The sequence below is a fragment of the Gekko japonicus genome, unplaced genomic scaffold (genome assembly GCF_001447785.1).
Source record: "Gekko japonicus isolate JY-2015 unplaced genomic scaffold, Gekko_japonicus_V1.1 scaffold2216, whole genome shotgun sequence".
NCBI lineage: Eukaryota > Metazoa > Chordata > Lepidosauria > Squamata > Gekkonidae > Gekko > Gekko japonicus.
In genome coordinates, this window is record NW_015163154.1 from 288516 (window position 1) to 305755 (window position 17240).

Genomic DNA, 17240 nt, shown 5'->3' on the forward strand with positions numbered 1-17240 from the left:
TCACAAGAGACTATTCCCCGACTAACGACACCTCGTCTAACTCTTAAGAGGCGTTCTTTCTTAACTAAAGTATTCGTCCCAGCGTTTCCGCCTCTTTCCGCAGCGCCAGGGACCCTCATTCACCTTCTGCCGGTTCCAGCCCAGCCCGTCCCCGCCTTCTCTCACACTAAGCCGTGGGCTAGTGCCAGATACGTTTTTCGGCTTCAGGCGGGCATAACTTGGAAACAGGGCAGCACAGCTGGAGAGACTTTACCTGCTTGGCGGCGCTGACTGGACGGACGGACGCTCACAGCAGCGACTCGAGGCCAGCACAACGGCTCCTCGCCGGCGCTGAAGGTGGGCAGGGCAGCCCGGCCCTCGCCAGACTGCGAGCGACGGGAGGGCGCCGCCCCTGGGAAGCCTTCCGAGTTTCGGCAGAATTCCCTCCAGCCGCCTGTTGCCTCCACCGGCGCGCCCGCGAGAGAGCAGGCCGGGCGGCTCCAGCGACGACGACCCACGGCCTCCCTCCACGTGTCTCGACTCCGACGCAGCTGCCTCAAGCCGCCTTCCCAGCGGGACTTGCGTAGTTCTGGGCTCCGGCAACCAGCCGCCGCCGCCTCCTTTGCGACGAGAAAAAGGGACTTCCAGCTCTGCCGCCGTCAAGGGTAGCTGCGGCGTGGCTCCGACAAGCGCCGGGTAGAAGGGGACGCGAGGACTGAGCGGTGCAGGAGTAACGAGGGGGCACAGAAGGGTCCGCTTTCTCATGGAAGCGTTCTACGCAAATCATGGGCAAGAAACGTGCATGGGATGCATGGCATGTTCGGGCAAGAAGATGGCGGTAGGGTTGCCAGCCTCCAGGTGGGGCCTGGGGATCTCCCGCTTTTACAACGGATCCCCAGCCGAAAGAGATCAGCTCCCCTGGAAAAAATGGCTGCTTTGGAGGGTGAACTCAATGGCATTGTACTGTGCTGAGGCCCCTCCCCTCCCCAAACCCCGCCCTCTCCTGGCTCCACCCCCAAAGTCTCCAGGTATTTTGCAAACCAGGCTTGGCAACCCTAGATGGCGGGGGTGGTCCCGATCGTGCCTGCTTTCCCCCTTAGGGCTGGGACTCGGGGCTAATTAGAGTTAGTTTCTTTATTGTTCATCCCAAGCAAGGATCATCCATCCATCCCCATCGTGGCTAGTGCAAGGCTCACACCCCTCTGAAGTGAGCCCGGTCTCCTCCCTAAAGATCAGTCAGTAGCCTGTTGAGGTGTCGTCCTTGTATGAAAGACTGTGTTGAAAACTGTCGCCCATGTTCTACTCCATTGCCCTCTATCTGGCGCCCCCTCGGGATCTTCTATATCCCACATTAGCCCAACTTTTAGAGACCCCTGATGATTTCCAGGTCCTTTTTTTTGCTTGATAACCCAGATACAGAAATAACTGAAATAGGAGCAAAGTTTCTTTGCAGTGCCATGGTCACAGTCCTGATAAGTGATACTATGAATTAGGTTTTATTGCTGTTACTCTTTTTGTTTATTCTGCAACTCTTAATTTTACTCTGCATGGATTTCGTATTTAGATTATTGTATCTACATGTATATGCCAATGAAGGCTTGTCTGTCTGTCGGTGGCCTGTTGAGGGCGTGCAGCGCATCAGTGCCGCCTTGTCATGCTGCCTGGGCAGCTTAGTCAGAGACCAGGCCCTGTTGGAACAGCTCCCTGGTTGATGGCTGCCGGTGGGGTCTTGGATGCCATTTGGGCCATGGGTAGGCTACTGAAGTGGCTTTTCAGCATCCTTCCTACCCTTTTCACACATTTACTGGGGAATCCTTGCATTCTGCAGAGGATTCTGAGACCACACTTTATTCATATGGAGCCTTGTTGCCCTGAACCTTTGAAGAGGGGTTGCCAGTTCCTAGTTGGGAAATTTCTGGCGATTTGGGGGTGGAGCCCTGGGGAGGGGGTCGTAGTAAGGAATAATGTCATTGTCTGCCCTCCAAAGTAGCCATTTTCTCCAGTGGAAATGATCTCTAGAGATCAACAATAATTCAGAGATAACTCCAGGCCCCACCTGGAGGTTGACAACCATGCCTGGAAGGCACCTAACAGTGAGCTATAGCTGCTCATTGCATGGGATGGGGGGGATTGCAGAACTGGCATTTTCAATTGTTGGGATTCTTTTTAAGTAAGTCAGCAGAGTATTAAGAGACTGAGTCCATGGTGTGTTTTAAAATATAAAAGGTTTACTATAAACCTAACATGGGGAAAAGGTACACACAGGGGTCTCGTTGTAGAAAAAGAGCTGCCTGAGCTCATTAGCATAACTCATTAGCATAACTTATTTGCATATGCCACGCCCCCTGACATCACCGGAAGTGACAGAAGGCCACACCCCCTGACATCACCGGAAGTGTGTCAGAAGGCCCGGCTACTTACCCTCCTGCTTCATCCTCATTCCCAAATGGAATGAGGATCGAAGCAGAGGGCGGGGTAAAGAAGGGGGCGGGGCTTCACCACGTGACCGCCCCGCCCCCTAGAGGTTCTCTTCCGGAGCTCCGTACCTGAGAGCTCCCCTCCGACTAGAGCCCTGGGTACACAGGATATAAAATAACAAAGAGCTAATATGGCTACATCCTTACAGCTAAAAGGTAAAACGGGAAGAGAAGAATGGCATCTCCTTCTCAATCAGAACAAAGAACGGAAGGAGAAGCCAATATGCTAAATACTTGACACCTTGGTTTCCAATCAGACTAGCAAATTAGCTCCAAAGTTCCCGGGCATTCTATTGTCTAAACAGATTGGTTACAAACAAACATGTGACTTAACAAACATCATTAACCCTGTAAATACTGAAGTGGTTTGACTTCTAACACCCAACATCAATAAATAAACCCAGGTATCCAGAGCACTGAGAACCCTTTCTTTAAGTGTTCTTTATCTGTGATATGAATGAAATGCCATGTAAGTCACCTGCCTCTGTGAATTCTTCCTTTCTGACAGCCCCTTTCTATACATGCCAAAAAAACAGTGGCTTCTTATTTTCCCAGAAAGAGTCTCTTCTTGAAATATTCAAAAAACGAAATCCAGGTAATACTGTTTTTTTAAAGACCAACCACACTTAAACAGGTTTTGAATTCTCCAGAACTTTTCATCAAAAATTTGGTCCTAAAAAATATATATTACTTGGACTAACACAACAACTGAGCTTTTCCTTGCTACATGTTACACCTTGCACAGCCCAGAAGCGTGCAAAGGAGGCAGCCCCCCGGGCCTAAATGGGAAAAATGGGGCCCACCTTTTTATCCCCTGAACCTAGCTCCTCCCTCAATCATTTTGGTGACAAATGGAAGGCTGTCTCCTTCCTTGAAGCAGCAGCAGCTGCGGAGGGGAGAGTACAAAATGCATAAGAAAGGACAAACCTGACAATGTTTATTTATTTAGATTTTTACACCGCCCTCCCAGCAAGGCCGGCTCAGGGCCAGGAGGCAGAGGCAGGCTATCAGTGGCACAGTTCTTCTTTGTGGATACACTGTGATTTTTGCATCTAGTTATTGTTTACTTTTTAATTTTTAGTAAAGGTAAAGGTTCCCTTGCTCGAAAGCCAGTCAAGTCCGACTCTAGGGTTGCGGTGCTCATCTCCGTTTCAAAGCCGAAGAGCCAGCGCTGTCCGAAGACGTTTCCGTGGTCATGTGGCCGTCATGACTAAACACCAAGGCGCACGGAATACTGTTACCTTCCCACCGAAGTGGTACCTATTTATCTACTTGCAATTTCTTGCTTTCGAACTGCTAGGTTTTAATTTTTATACTAATGTTATTAAGAGACTTTCTGGTCCAGATTTTTGCCCTTCTTCCTGGGTTCTCAGAAAATTTAAATTCTTATGTATGCAGATGGTATGGTTCTTCTGGCTCTTACTCACAAGGGCACAGGCTCAGCAACTACTGTAAAGAAGAGTCCTTAACTATCAATTATTCAAAGACCAAGATGTCTTTTGGCTTGTGGTAAAACAATTTCTGCTGGTCAGTTGATGATTTTCCAATCGACCAGTGCAGAACCTTTAAATATCTGGGTATCATCTTTAGTGGCACTCTTTCTTGGAAAGCCCATTTGGTTTCTACAAAATCAGTAGCTTTCTGGACAATGGGGGCAATCCTAATTTTTTATCACACTAATTTTTTCTTAATCTTGATTGAGTCTGCTCTGAAACATTTCCAGAGTGATATAGCACCCTCCGATTTTCAGGCATGCTGAGTCACTAACTCTAACAGTCAATAAGTATCTCCATGGGTCTATCTCCATGGGTCTTATGTAGACACATCTGTTTTTGCAATCAGCATCTCACACACTTTTTACCAGGCCACCATAGAATCATAGAGTTGGAAGGGACCTCCAGAATCATCTAGTCCAACCCACTGCACAATACAGGAAATTCACAAATACCTCCCCCCACACCCCCAGTGATCGCTGTTCCATGCCCAGAATAGGACAAAAAAACCCCTCAAGGATCTCCAGCCAAACTGGCTTGGAGAAAAATTGCTTCTTGACCCCAAAGTGGCGATCAGCATTTCCCTGGGTGTGTAAGAAAGGGCCACAAGAACTAAGCACTGATGCAACCCTTCCTGCCCTTCCTCTCATGATCTGCCTAATTTCACAGAATCCGTATTGCTGACAGATGGACATCTAGCCTCTGTTTAAACAGCGACAAAGAAGGAGAGCCCACCACCTCCTGAGGAAGCCTGTTCCACTTAGGAACCGCTCTGTCAGGACGTTCTTCCTGATGTTTAGCCAAAAACTCTTCTGATTTAATTTCAACCCGTTCTGGTCCCACCTTCCGGGGCAACAGAAAACAACTCCATACCATCCTCTATATGACAACCCTTCAAGTACTTGAAGATGGCTATCATATCAACACTTAGTCATCACCTCTCCAGACTAAACATACCCAGCTCCTTCAACCTTTCCTCATAGGACTTGGTCTCCAGACCCCCTCAGCATCTTAGTTGCCCTCCTCTGGACACATTCCAGCTTGTCTATATCCTTCTTAAATTTGCCTTTTTATGCCAAGATTATGCCAGTAAATATGGAAAACAAAACAATCACCAACTGACTAAAACTTCTCACTTTACATTCCAATTCTTTTTAAAAACTTTTTTATTCAACATTTTATAAACAATACATATAATACATTCTACTAACTTTCCAAATTATCATTACAAGTCAACAAACACCAAATCTATAGGAACAAAGCAATACCAGACATTACATCTTACTCAGGGGTCATTTCCTAGAAAAAGAGCTAGGGGGACTCATTAACATAACTCATTAGCATATACCTCCAGCTCCTCCTGTGATTGAATGAGAGGGAAGCAGAGGGTGGCCGGAAGCAGGGGGCGGGGCTTCCTGTGCCCCGCCCCCCGCACCTCACCCGGGGGGATGGCGTCCCCTCGCGTCCCCCCCCCCGAAATGACCCCTGATCTTACTAAAATTAAAGATTTTAACTTATTCAGAACCACTTCAAGTCATGTCAAAGTACTGAGCTTTTCTTCAATCCTGACTTTATCTAGAATGTCCATTAATCTTGTTAGATTTAAACATCTCCATGCCTCCATGCTTGCAAGCTTGTTCCAGTCTAGTCTAGGAACTATGGTTGTCAGCTTCTGAGTGGGACTTGGAGATCTCCTGGAATTACAGATGATCTCCAAATGACAAAGATGAGCTCCCTGGAGAAAATAGCTGCTTTGGAGGGGGAACTCCATGGCATTAGACCCTGCTGAGATCCCTCCCCTTCACAAACCCTGCCCTCCCCATGCCCCACTGACAAAATTACCAGGAATTTTCCAACTAGGATCCCTCACTTTGGAACAGTTCTAACTGAAGTGGTAAAGTTCTAACTGAAGTGGTAAATTTCCATATAGACCCGTATAGACTTTGGACAACGTGAGGAGATTGCAACTACTCCGTTCTATTCCAGCCCCCCCCCCAAAAAAAATTCAAATTTTACAGAAAGCTAATATCTTGGAGCAAGGTTAAATTAGAACCCATCTAATTTTCCATGTGCAGGTAGCCAGCCTGTTGTGGATTTCCAGTTGGATCGAAAATCTGAATGAAAGATTGATGAAACTGGACACAGTGGATCTGACTGGGAATAAAACAAACAGATAAATAATTAAAATAGGCAATGAAGGGCCATGTAATTTTAGATAGTCTACTGAAAATTTCGCAGTGTATGAAAACAAGAGTTAGCCCACCAATCTCACCTATAAAGTCTCCAATAGATGCATATTATGATAAACCTGCAAGAAAAAACTCTAATTTTATTTCATACTAAGATATGATCAATTCTCAAGGCAAAATCAAATCCTGGCAGACAATGAATGAAGAAGGAAAAAAGAAACAATGGCTAACTTATCTTCAATTTACCTCAAGGCTTAAAGAAGCAATGTGTGCAGAAAAGGATAAACCAAGGGATTTAGCAGAATTTGAAAACATAATAGGTCACATTTATAAACTTCTAGGAGCTGCGGTAACCCAAGTGGTTAAGACGCTGAACTGCAGGCTGGAAGGTTGGTAGTTCAGCAGTTCAAGACCGAAGTGCTGCATGACGGAGTGAGCTACCGTCTCTAGTTCCAGCTCTTGCCAACCTAGCAGTTCGAAAGCAAGAAATTGCAAGTAGATAAATAGGTACCGCTTTGATGGGAAGGTAACAACATTCCGTGTGTCTTGGCATTTAGTCATGCCAGCCACATGACCACAGAAACGTCTTCGAACAGCGCTGGCTCTTCGGCTTGGAAACGGAGATGAGCACCGCAACCCTATAGTCGGATTCAACTGGTTTTCGAGCAAAGGAAACCTATACCTATAAACTTCTACTTCAAAATGATACAGAAACAGAACAGGTTAAGACATGCATGGTGAAATGGATGCAGAATTTTGATGAAGTTTCACTTCAGCAGTAGGAAAGCTTATGGATGAAAGATATAAAGTTTACAGTGAGTCAAGCACTCAGAGAAAATTGGTACAAGATGTTCTACCATTGGTATATTACTCCCAAAGATATTAAGAAGATGGATAAAATTGCAAAGGAAAGTGCTTGAAATATTAAAAGACGGATGGCACATTTTACTGTATGTGGTGGTCCTGCAAAAAGACCAACAAATTCTGGGTTGAAATACATACTGAAATGCAGAAAATCTTAAACTTTTTTTTAAAAAAAATTATTTTAAAAAATTAAAACTTCTTTCTCTTTCTGCAGCTTGGCAACTTCCACCTCCAAGTCTTTGATATTAGTCTGGTATTGGCACTGAATGGGCTCCAGCTGGCTGTCATTCTGAGTCATCTTCCTCGCCAGGGCTTCCTTCAGAGCCAGGGCTTTGTTGAGCTCCAGCAGCTCTTTGGACATCTGGGCCTGGTGGAGAGCGTGCCGGGTGGTGTATTCCTCTGACGCGCTCTGGTCACCCAGGCTGGCTTCCGCAAGAGCCCCAGAGTCCTGTTTGGACGTGTCCATTTCGGCATTGCCGGGAGGACTTTCGTTCAATCGCTTGCTGCAAACCAGCTCCACGTGCTGCTTTAGCTCGTCATCCTCCAGAACCTCGTGCAGCTTCTGCAGATCCAGTTTCAATGCTTCGTGCTGCTGGAGCTCCTCCAGCTTAGCGTTGATCTTCTCGTTCTGCTGCTCCGTCATAATGATCCTCTCGAGCATTTGGGCGATCTGGCCGGCGGCCTCACTCAAGCCCCGGCTCAGTTTCTCATTCTCCTCCGCCAGGGCCTGGTTCCTCTCCATCATGGGCTGCAAGTTTTCCGACGGTTCCCCACCAATAGACACTGGAAGTGTCCCACCATGAGCCTGGAGCAGTAAGACCTGAAGCTGTTGAACCTGCAGCCTCAACTGGTTGATCTCTGCTGCCTGGGGGTCAACGTTCACTACGGGCTTATTCTTTATTTTCCTCGCCCAGTCGGCGTAGCGAAGGGTGTTCAGGGTCTGAGCTCTGAGCAGGAGCTCTGAGCTCTGAGCAGGAGCAGGAGAGAGAGCTGCTAGAGGGGTGAGTGGTTTTTTTTTAATTTGCTTTCAGCTGAGAGGATTCAGCTGAGGATATTGTGTGGGAAAACTGTGTTTTGCAGTGTGTGGAAGCACTTAGAGTTGTTGCAAAGTCCTGGCTGATTGAGGGAGGAAGGGGCATTGTTTGACTGGGATTGACTGTAATTGAGAGGAAGTGGAAGGGACATTGTTTTGCCTGTGATTGAGTGCCTGGGTGAATTTGAATAGCTGCTGCCTGACCTCTGCTGGGGGAGGCCTCTATTTAAGGAAGCACCTTGCCAGAGGCAGAGGAGACCCAGCTGAGCTCTGAGCAGGAGCAGGAAAGAGAGCTGCTAGAGGGGTGAGTGGTTTTTTTTAAACTTGCTTTCAGCTGAGAGGATTCAGCTGAGGATATTGTGTAGGAAAACTGTGTTTTGCAGTGTGTGGAAGCACTTAGAGTTGTTGCAAAGTCCTGGCTGATTGAGGGAGGAAGGGGCATTGTTTGACTGGGATTGACTGTAATTGAGAGGAAGTGGAAGGGGCATTGTTTTGCCTGTGATTGAGTGCCTGGGTGAATTTGAATAGCTGCTGCCTGACCTCTGCTGGGGGAGGCCTCTATTTAAGGAAGCACCTTGCCAGAGGCAGAGGAGACCCAGCTGAGCTCTGAGCAGGAGCAGGAGAGAGAGCTGTGAGAGAGGTGAGTGGGTTTCTTTTACTTGCTTTCAGCTGAGAGAATTCAGCTAAGGATATTTTGTGGGAAAACTGTGTTTAGCAGTGTGTGGAAGCACTTAGAGTTCTTGCAGAGTCCTGGCTGATTGAGTGTGGGAGAGGAACGGGCACTGTTTGACTGGGATTGCCTGTAATTGAGAGGAAGTGGAAGGGGCATTGTTTTGCCTGTGATTGAGTGCCTGGGTGAATTTGAATTTGAATAGCTGCTGCCTGACCTCTGCTGGGGGAGGCCTCTATTTAAGGAAACACCTTGGCAGAGGCACGAGCCTCTGGCACGAGCCGAAGGGTGAGCTAAAGGGCTCTTTGCCTGTGGCTCTTAGCCTAGGGACTCTTAGACTAGGGGCGCTGTAAGAAGCCCAAAAAGAGCCAGAAAGACAAGGCCCTAGGCTCTTTGTCTTTCCCGTAAAATAATTTGACTTGATAACAAAACCCACATAAATACCAAGGGTTTAAAAGGGGGATTATATTTATTTATTTTAAAAGAATTATGAAGCCAGAATGCCAGCAGGGGGTTGGGGGCTATCCAGTGTTTTGCACGGAGTGTCACATGTATGACTATCTGCCCACTGGGCAGAAGTCTTGGGTGTGTCCTCGGTGCAAGGAGCTCCTGGTTCTCAGGGAACGTGTGTGCTCCCTTGAGGCCAAGGTGGCTGACCTGGAGAAGCAGAGACAGTCAGCTAGGCACACAGAAAAGACTCTCGGGGACTTGTTAGCTTCGTCCCACTCTGGATCTGGCAGCCCCGCTGCTGTCAGGGAGCATGAGGGTCTAGGGGAAACAGGGCACCATGCTGAGGATAAGGGGAATGTGCCCTCAGAAGGGACCTCTTCCCCAGCTGGTGAGCGGCTCTCCTTTTGCACCAAGGAACCATCCCTGAGCAGGGTGGGAGGGGGGCTCTTGGTAGTGGGTGATTCGATCCTTAGGCAGGTAGACAGCTGGGTGGCGAACCCGCGTACTGACCGTATGGTGACTTGCCTGCCTGGTGCGAAGGTAGCGGACATTACGCGTGTTTTAGATAGGCTGGTAGATAGTGCTGGGGAGGAGCCAGTGGTCGTGGTGCATGTCGGCACCAACGATGTGGGGAAATGCAGTCGTGAGGTCCTGGAGGAGAAATTTAGGCTGCTGGGCAGGAAACTTAGGTCCAGGACCTCCAAGGTAGCCTTCTCAGAAGTGTTACCTGTTCCACGCGCAGGGCCGGAGAGACAGGCAGAGATCAGGAGTCTCAATGCGTGGATGAGACGATGGTGTAGGGGGGAAGGGTTCAGGTTTGTTAGGCACTGGGATACTTTTTGGAACAAGAGGGAGCTGTACAGGCGAGACGGTCTCCACTTGTCCCGAGAAGGAACCAGGCTGCTGGCACTTAAAATCAAAAAGGTGGCAGAGCAGCTTTTAAACTGAATATTGGGGGAAAGCCGACAGGAGATGAAAAGTCTCTGGTTCGGGTTGGCTCATCTGAGAGAGGTGAGGGGGTACCGGTTGCTTTTCTACAGGGAGGTGGATTGAAATTGTCCACAGAGGCCATGGCTGGTGACATGGACTGCCGGACAACGACTCGAGATAGCAAGAGGAAGGATGCAGGCTTAACTTGTAAGGGAAATTACAGCTGTTTCTATACAAATGCTAGAAGTGTCCGAGGTAAAATCGGGGAGTTGGAGTGCTTGGTGTCGGAGGGAAAAATAGACATTGTGGGTATTTCTGAAACTTGGTGGGATGAGGAAAATCAGTGGGACACAGTGATTCCCGGTTATATATTATATCGGAAGGATAGGGGGGGAAGGGTTGGAGGTGGGGTAGCTCTGTATGTCAGAGAGGGTATAAAGTCTAGAAAGATTGAGAGGCTAAGTGAATTGGATTCGCTTCTGGAAGTTCTATGGGTTGAAATAGGGGGGCCAAAAGGAAACTTAACACTGGGAGTTTGTTATCGCCCACCAGATCAAAAGATAGAGGAGGATTATAAAATGATGAATGCCTTAAAGATAGCAACTAGACAAAAACACTGTGTAATAATAGGTGATTTTAACTACCCACACATTGATTGGGTCAATATGTGTTCTAGTCGGGAAAAAGAGATTGAGTTTCTAGACACTCTAAATGACTGTGCTATGGAGCAGATGGTCACGGAACCTACCAGGGGAGAGGCGATCCTTGATTTGGTCCTAAGTAACACTCAAGACCTGGTGAGAGATGTAAAAGTGATTGCACCGCTTGGAAACAGTGATCATAATGTTGTTGAGTTCATCATTTGTACAAATAGAGAATTGGCCAAAAAGACTCACACAACCATTTTTAACTTTAAAAGGGGTAATTTCTCTGATATGAGGGGACACGTGGGGAGGAAACTGAAAGGAAAAGTAGAAAGGGTCAAAACAATTGGGGAAGCTTGGGATCTATTTAAAACTACGATCCTAGAAGCTCAAAAAATATATATTCCGCAGGTTAGGAAAGGCACAAACAGGTATAGGAAAAAGCCTGCATGGTTAACAAACAGAGTAATGGAGGCTGTAAAAAGTAAAAAGAATTCCTTTAAGCAGTGGAAAGCTAGTCACAGTGAGGCTGATAAAACGGAACACAGGCTATGGCAAATAAAATGCAAGTCTGAGGTCAGGCAGGCAAAAAGGGAATATGAGGAGCATATAGCAAAAAACGTAAAAACCAACAATAAAACTTTCTTCAAATACATTAGAAACAGGAAACCAGCCAGGGAGGCAGTGGGGCCCTTGGACGACCAAGGGGTAAAAGGAGTATTGAAGGATGATAGGGAAATGGCTGAGAAGCTAAATGCATTTTTTGCCTCCGTCTTCACTGTGGAAGATGAGAAGTGCTTGCCCACTCCAGAACCACTGATTTCAGGAGGGGTGTTGGAAGACCTGAGTCAGATTGAGGTGATGAGAGAGGAGGTCCTAAAACTGATAGACAACTTAAAAACTGAAAAATCACCAGGCCCAGATGGCATACATCCGAGAGTTCTGAAAGAACTCAAATGTGAACTTGTAGATCTCCTGACAAAGATATGTAATCTTTCCTTAAAATCTGCCTCCATTCCTGAGGATTGGAAGGTAGCTAATGTCACTCCCATCTTTAAAAAGGGTTCCAGAGGAGATCCGGGAAATTACAGGCCAGTCAGTCTGACGTCGATACCGGGTAAATTGGTGGAAACCATTATTAAGGAAAGAATTAGTAGGCACATAGATGAACAAAACCTATTGAGGCAGACTCAGCACGGTTTCTGTAAGGGAAGATCTTGTCTCACTAACCTGTTAGTGTTCTTTGAGGGGGTGAACAAACATGTGGACAAGGGGGATCCAATAGATATTATTTACCTTGACTTCCAGAAAGCTTTTGATAAAGTTCCTCATCAAAGGCTCCTAAGTAAGCTCAAAAATCATGGGATAGAAGGACAAGTCCTTTTATGGATCAAAAACTGGCTAATTCATAGAAAACAGAGAGTGAGTATAAATGGGCAATTTTCTCAGTGGAGGGTGGTAAGCAGTGGGGTACCGCAGGGATCAGTACTTGGTCCACTGCTTTTTAACTTGTTCATTAATGATTTGGAGATGGGAGTAAGCAGTGAAGTGGCTAAATTTGCGGATGATACAAAGTTGTTCAGGGTGGTGAAAACCAGTGAGGATTGTGAGGCACTCCAAGGGGATCTGTCAAGGATGGGCGAGTGGGCGTCAACATGGCAAATGGGGTTCAATGTGGCCAAGTGCAAGGTGATGCACATTGGAGCCAAAAATCCTAAATATAAATACACATTGATGGGGTCTGAACTGGCAGAGACTGAGCAAGAGAGAGATCTTGGAGTTGTAGTGGATAACTCACTGAAAATGTCGAGACAGTGTGTGACTGCAATAAAGAAGGCCAATGCTATGCTGGGGATTATTAGGAAGGGTATTGAAAACAGATCAGCCAATATAATAATGCCCCTATATAAATCAATGGTGAGACCTCATTTGGAATACTGTGTGCAGTTCTGGTCACCACACCTTAAAAAGGATATTATAGCTTTGGAAAAAGTGCAGAAAAGGGCAACTCAAATGATAAAAGGGTTGGAACAACACTTTCCCTATGAGGAAAGGTTAAAGCGCTTAGGGCTCTTTAGCTTGGAGAAACGACGACTGAGGGGTGACATGATCGAGGTTTATAAGATTATGCATGGGAAAGAGCAGGTAGAGAAAGAGGTACTTTTCTCCCTTTCTCACAATACAAGAACTCATGGGCACTCCATGAAACTGCAGAGCGGTCGGGTTAGAACGGATAAAAGGAAGTACTTCTTCACCCAAAGAGTGATTAACACATGGAATTCACTGCCACAGGAAGTGGTGGCGGCTACAAGCATGGACGGCTTCAAAAGGGAATTAGATAAGCATATGGAGCAGAGGTCCATCAGTGGATATTAGCCACAAGGTATAGATAGGGGCTCTGGGGCAAGTGATGCTCTGTCTTCTTGGTGCTTGGGGGGGTCAACAGTGGGAGGGCTTCTAATGTCCTGGCCCCACTGCTGGACCTCCTGATGGCACTGGTATTTCTGGCCACTGTGTGACACAGAGTGTTGGACTGGATGGGCCTTTGGCCTGATCCAACATTGGCGCCTCTTATGTTCTTATGTCTCTTCCAGGTTGGAATCCGCTGGGCTGACGCAGGCGATCATCAGAGTGTGGCTGTTGCCTCCCAGGGAATTTTGCAAGAGGCGCGTGAGCTTCGAGTCCCTATAAGGGACATGGTTGCCTCGCTTGGTTTCATCCCCAAGAGCACTGATGTCGTTTCCCAGGCAGAGGAGGCTTTTGTTAATGTTGATTCCTTCCATTAGCCGATCTCCTTCTGCTTTGGTCTTCTTTTGTCGTTCTGAGCCAGCCAAATCCACAAGGTGCAGCTTGGAATGGAGGCTGACATTCGTGTCCTTCTTGCTTCTCTGTTCAACAAAAATGGTGAAGATTGCGTGGGATCGAGACGACTGCGTGTTCATCGCTGTGGCAGCCACCGTCCGAGAATTGTTCCCCTGCTCCAGGCAGATGACCGTCTCTTGAGCGCAAGTCACCTCGAGTTCTGTCAGTCCCACAATCTGACAGCCACCCTCACGGGGATCGCCTTGGCCTCTTCTTTTGACATTTTGTAAGATTGCCCTCCCTGTCACGGAGCCGCCGATCGAGCGCTCGGCACCCGGCCCGTCTCCCCTCCCACCTTCAGCCGCTTCTTCAACTTCCCAACATCAGAAAATCTTAAACTTAAACCTTCCCATGAAACCTTAGACTATGCTATTAGGAATTTTACCATCTAATATAAATAGATTAGAGCATGAACTGTTCAGATATATGTTAACCATAGCATGAATAGTATTTGCAACCAAGTGGAAGTCTGAAATCTGGCCAAATCTTGAGAACTGGAGAGACAAAATGGAGGAATATGCTGTTATGGCAAAAATGATAAACTATATAAACAAAAAGCCTATCACTGAATTTGAGAATAAGTGGAGAGCCTTTTGTAATTACTACAGACAAACTACATTGATTCAATACAGCTGTTAGAGGAGCTATAAAGAAAGTGAAATTGATTAATACTCCAAACCATATAATTATATTCTTATAGTTATATTCATTAATCTTTTATAGCTACATATTTACTACTTGTTACATGATAGTATTAACCTTGTATAAAGAAAAATGTTTTCTTATTCTTTTCTTAAGTTTCTTGTTCATATGTTTTCCTCCTAGCCCTATAGATAGGAAATACCGTATTTTTCGGACCATAAGATGCACTTTTTCACCCCAAAAAAGTGGCGGGAAAAGTGTGTGCGTCTTATAGAGCGAATGTGGGAAAAAAGAGCCCGTCCAGCGCCCCCCCTCCGCAGCAAGAGGGAGATCTGCATGTACCTCCTCCTTCAACACCTGCGCCTCAGCCGAAGACGGCACCACCAGCAACACCTCGGTGGCCACCTCCGCCTCCCGGCGGGGGACCTAGCACCGGGTCCACGAGCACCGCCCCCGGCACTGCCTCGGCCGTCGCAGCCGGCAACAGCGGCACCAACAATGGCGCCGTGGCTGGAGGCGGCGAGGGCAGCACTGGGGCAGCGGGCACCACAGTCGACGAGAACCGCTTGCCTTTCCACAGGGGGATCGCTCTGCTCGGCGGCGGCAACAACGTCCTGCAAGGCCGGTGAGGGGAGGGCGGGGCGGGGTGTGGGGGGGGAGAGGGAGAGACGGGCAGACACGGAGCCTTCTGCTTTTGCTTCCAGCCACTGGGCTGCGAGTCGCGGGCTCGGTGCCTTCTGCCTGGTCCCTGTACTCAGGCTCTCCAGACTTCCAGCGGCAGGGGGGGAAGCATTAATTTCTCCTCCCCGGCTCCCCGGAGGCGGTGGCGGCGGGGCAGCGGGCGCCATAATAAACAAGAACCGCTTTCCTTTCCGCAGATGGATTGCTCTGCTTGGCGGCGGCGGCAACAACGTCCTGCAAGGCCGGCGAGGGGAGGGCGGGGCGGGGGGAGAGGGAGAGACGGGCAGACATGGAGCCTAGTGGGAGCAAGTCCGGGGGACCCAGAATGGCATGGCTGTGCAGGCTGGAAGGGAAAGCAGAAGGCTCCGTGTCTGCCTGTCTCTCCCTCTCCCCCCCGCCCCGCCCTCCCCTCGCCGGCCTTGTAGGACGTTGTTGCCGCCGTCAGCAGAGTCAAGAACTGCTTGCAGCAGCTGTACAGACACAGCCCCCCCCCTCGGCAGCCTCTTAAACCTTCCGCCTTCTTGTGTTAATCTCAAGCATAGGTTTAGGTTTAAAAGGATTAGCCGCTTCAATTTTCCTGCCATCCCAATCAGGCCGGGTGCAAACGCAACTAACAGGCAAGTCTTCTGTCTGCAGCGCCAGCTCTGCTCCACAACAAAATTGCATTAAACTCCAAGCCTGCTTTGCGGGAGCCATCCGTCAGCCGACAACCAACCTTCCGTGTGGGGGGGGGGATGGAATCTCCCCAGACCAGGGGAATTTAATTTGGTTAAACAAAAAAGATTGGGGTTGTGTAATTTTTAATTAAGTTCTGTAAGAAGCCTGGTGAATATTCTAAGAGGGCTGCGCGGGACAGCTGGAAACTCTCTGCAATTTATTTGGGGGGTGGAAATGGTTCTTGCGGTTTCCTCTTCTTGTTCTGCCTGTGTTGATGTTTTAAAGCTGTAGTAATGTCAGTGGACTTTTCTTCCAAGGAATCATGCTCAGGATTACCAATAAAAGGAAAGCAGTATTTTAAAACTTAGAAACATTACATTTCAAAACAAGTAAAAACTAGAATGGGGGGGGCGGAGCGACACGAGCAATGGTGGACGTGTCTTAGAACTGCTCCTCTAGCCTCCTCTCCTCATACCGGATTAAAATCGCTCACACGTGAAAAAAACTGAAGAAAAGAGATGGGAAAGCAGACTAAAACAAAGCCAACTCAGAAACCATCTCAAACTTCGTCAGTACAGAGTTTTTTCCAGCAAAACTCCACTTCACCTAATTGCAAACACGCCACAGAGACAGAAGACAAAATGGCGACCGGAGAAAAGAACGACCCACAAAATAGCTCTGACGCCTTGAACCCGCTAAATAAAAAGGAATTACAAGAACTAAAGGAAGATCTACTAAAGTCTCTGTCTTCAATGGCCACTGACCTGATGAAACCTATACAAACACACCTATCGGAGCTAACTACGGACTTGCAAGACACAGCACGGATAGCTGAAACAACGGCTGAAGCTGTATTAAATCTGCAAGAAGAAGTGAAAGCCTTGAGAGCATCAGAAAAATTAACAACTATCAGACTGACAACACTGGAAAACCGCTGGCGCCAGTACAACCTGAAGTTTCGAGGGATAGAGGAAGGCGAAGAAGAAGGAACAAACCTTCCAAGCTTCATATCAACATGGCTTTCCTCAGCCCTGGATTTGGAAGAAGGTGTAGCGCCGGTTATTACAAAAGCATACCGACTAGGTCCATTGGCATCAGCTAGAAAAGGATGACCTCGGGACATCGTGGCTCAATTCTTGCACCCAAGATCACGAGATAAAATATTAAAGGAGGCCAGAATCCACGGCTCTTTGAGATACAAAGGAAAAAAGGTACAAGTTCTTCCAGATCTATCCGCAGAAACTCTGGAGAAACGGAGGAACCTCAAAGCTGTTGCGTCTACACTTTTTGCTGCAAAGATCCGCTTTAGATGGAGCGCATCATCCCAGATACAAGTCTACCGAAACGGTACTTTATACCAAGCTTCTGATGAGACAACAGGGAGAGAATTGCTGACTGAACTGGGCCTAAAATGGCCGACAACGGAAGATGACGCACCAAAAACCTGAATTTACATTGTGAAGTGATAAGTATATGATTCAAATCTCACTGTTAAATAAATGTTCATTTCTTATATTGATAATATTTTGAACATTAATAACAGAAGCTTATTTTAGCTGAAATTAAAGCATATGTTATATTTTTAATACAGAAAAAGTTATAAAAATATTGTTTAAAGCTGAAGTTAAAGTTATATCCCTGAGTTTAAGATGAAGATAAAGGTATTGTT

At 47.3% G+C, this 17240-nt stretch overlaps 1 protein-coding gene across 1 annotated transcript; it reads right to left on the minus strand.

The window, feature by feature from the left end:
* Positions 1 to 249: 249 nt before the first annotated feature.
* LOC107106843 (chromosome-associated kinesin KIF4-like) lies at positions 250 to 15081 on the minus strand. The gene is made up of 4 exons (XM_015407057.1): positions 14667 to 15081; positions 13313 to 13904; positions 7199 to 7940; positions 250 to 753 (listed from the first exon to the last, which is right to left on the minus strand). The coding sequence occupies exons 1-4, from the start codon at positions 15079 to 15081 to the stop codon at positions 250 to 252; spliced, it is 2253 nt and encodes a 750-aa protein (XP_015262543.1).
* Between the last annotated feature and the right edge of the window lie 2159 nt (positions 15082 to 17240).

Excerpts from the sequence above, each read along its gene's own strand:
- LOC107106843 (XM_015407057.1), bottom strand. The coding sequence starts at position 15,081 with ATGGCGCCCGCTGCCCCGCCGCCACCGCCTCCGGGGAGCCGGGGAGGA. Across the intron at positions 13,905-14,666 it reads GGGCGGTGCTCGTGGACCCG|TTGAAGAAGCGGCTGAAGGT; the intron begins GTGCTAGGTCCC and ends GATGTTGGGAAG. Across the intron at positions 754-7,198 it reads AGCTGCAGAAAGAGAAAGAA|AACGCTTCCATGAGAAAGCG; the intron begins GTTTTAATTTTT and ends TGATTTGCGTAG.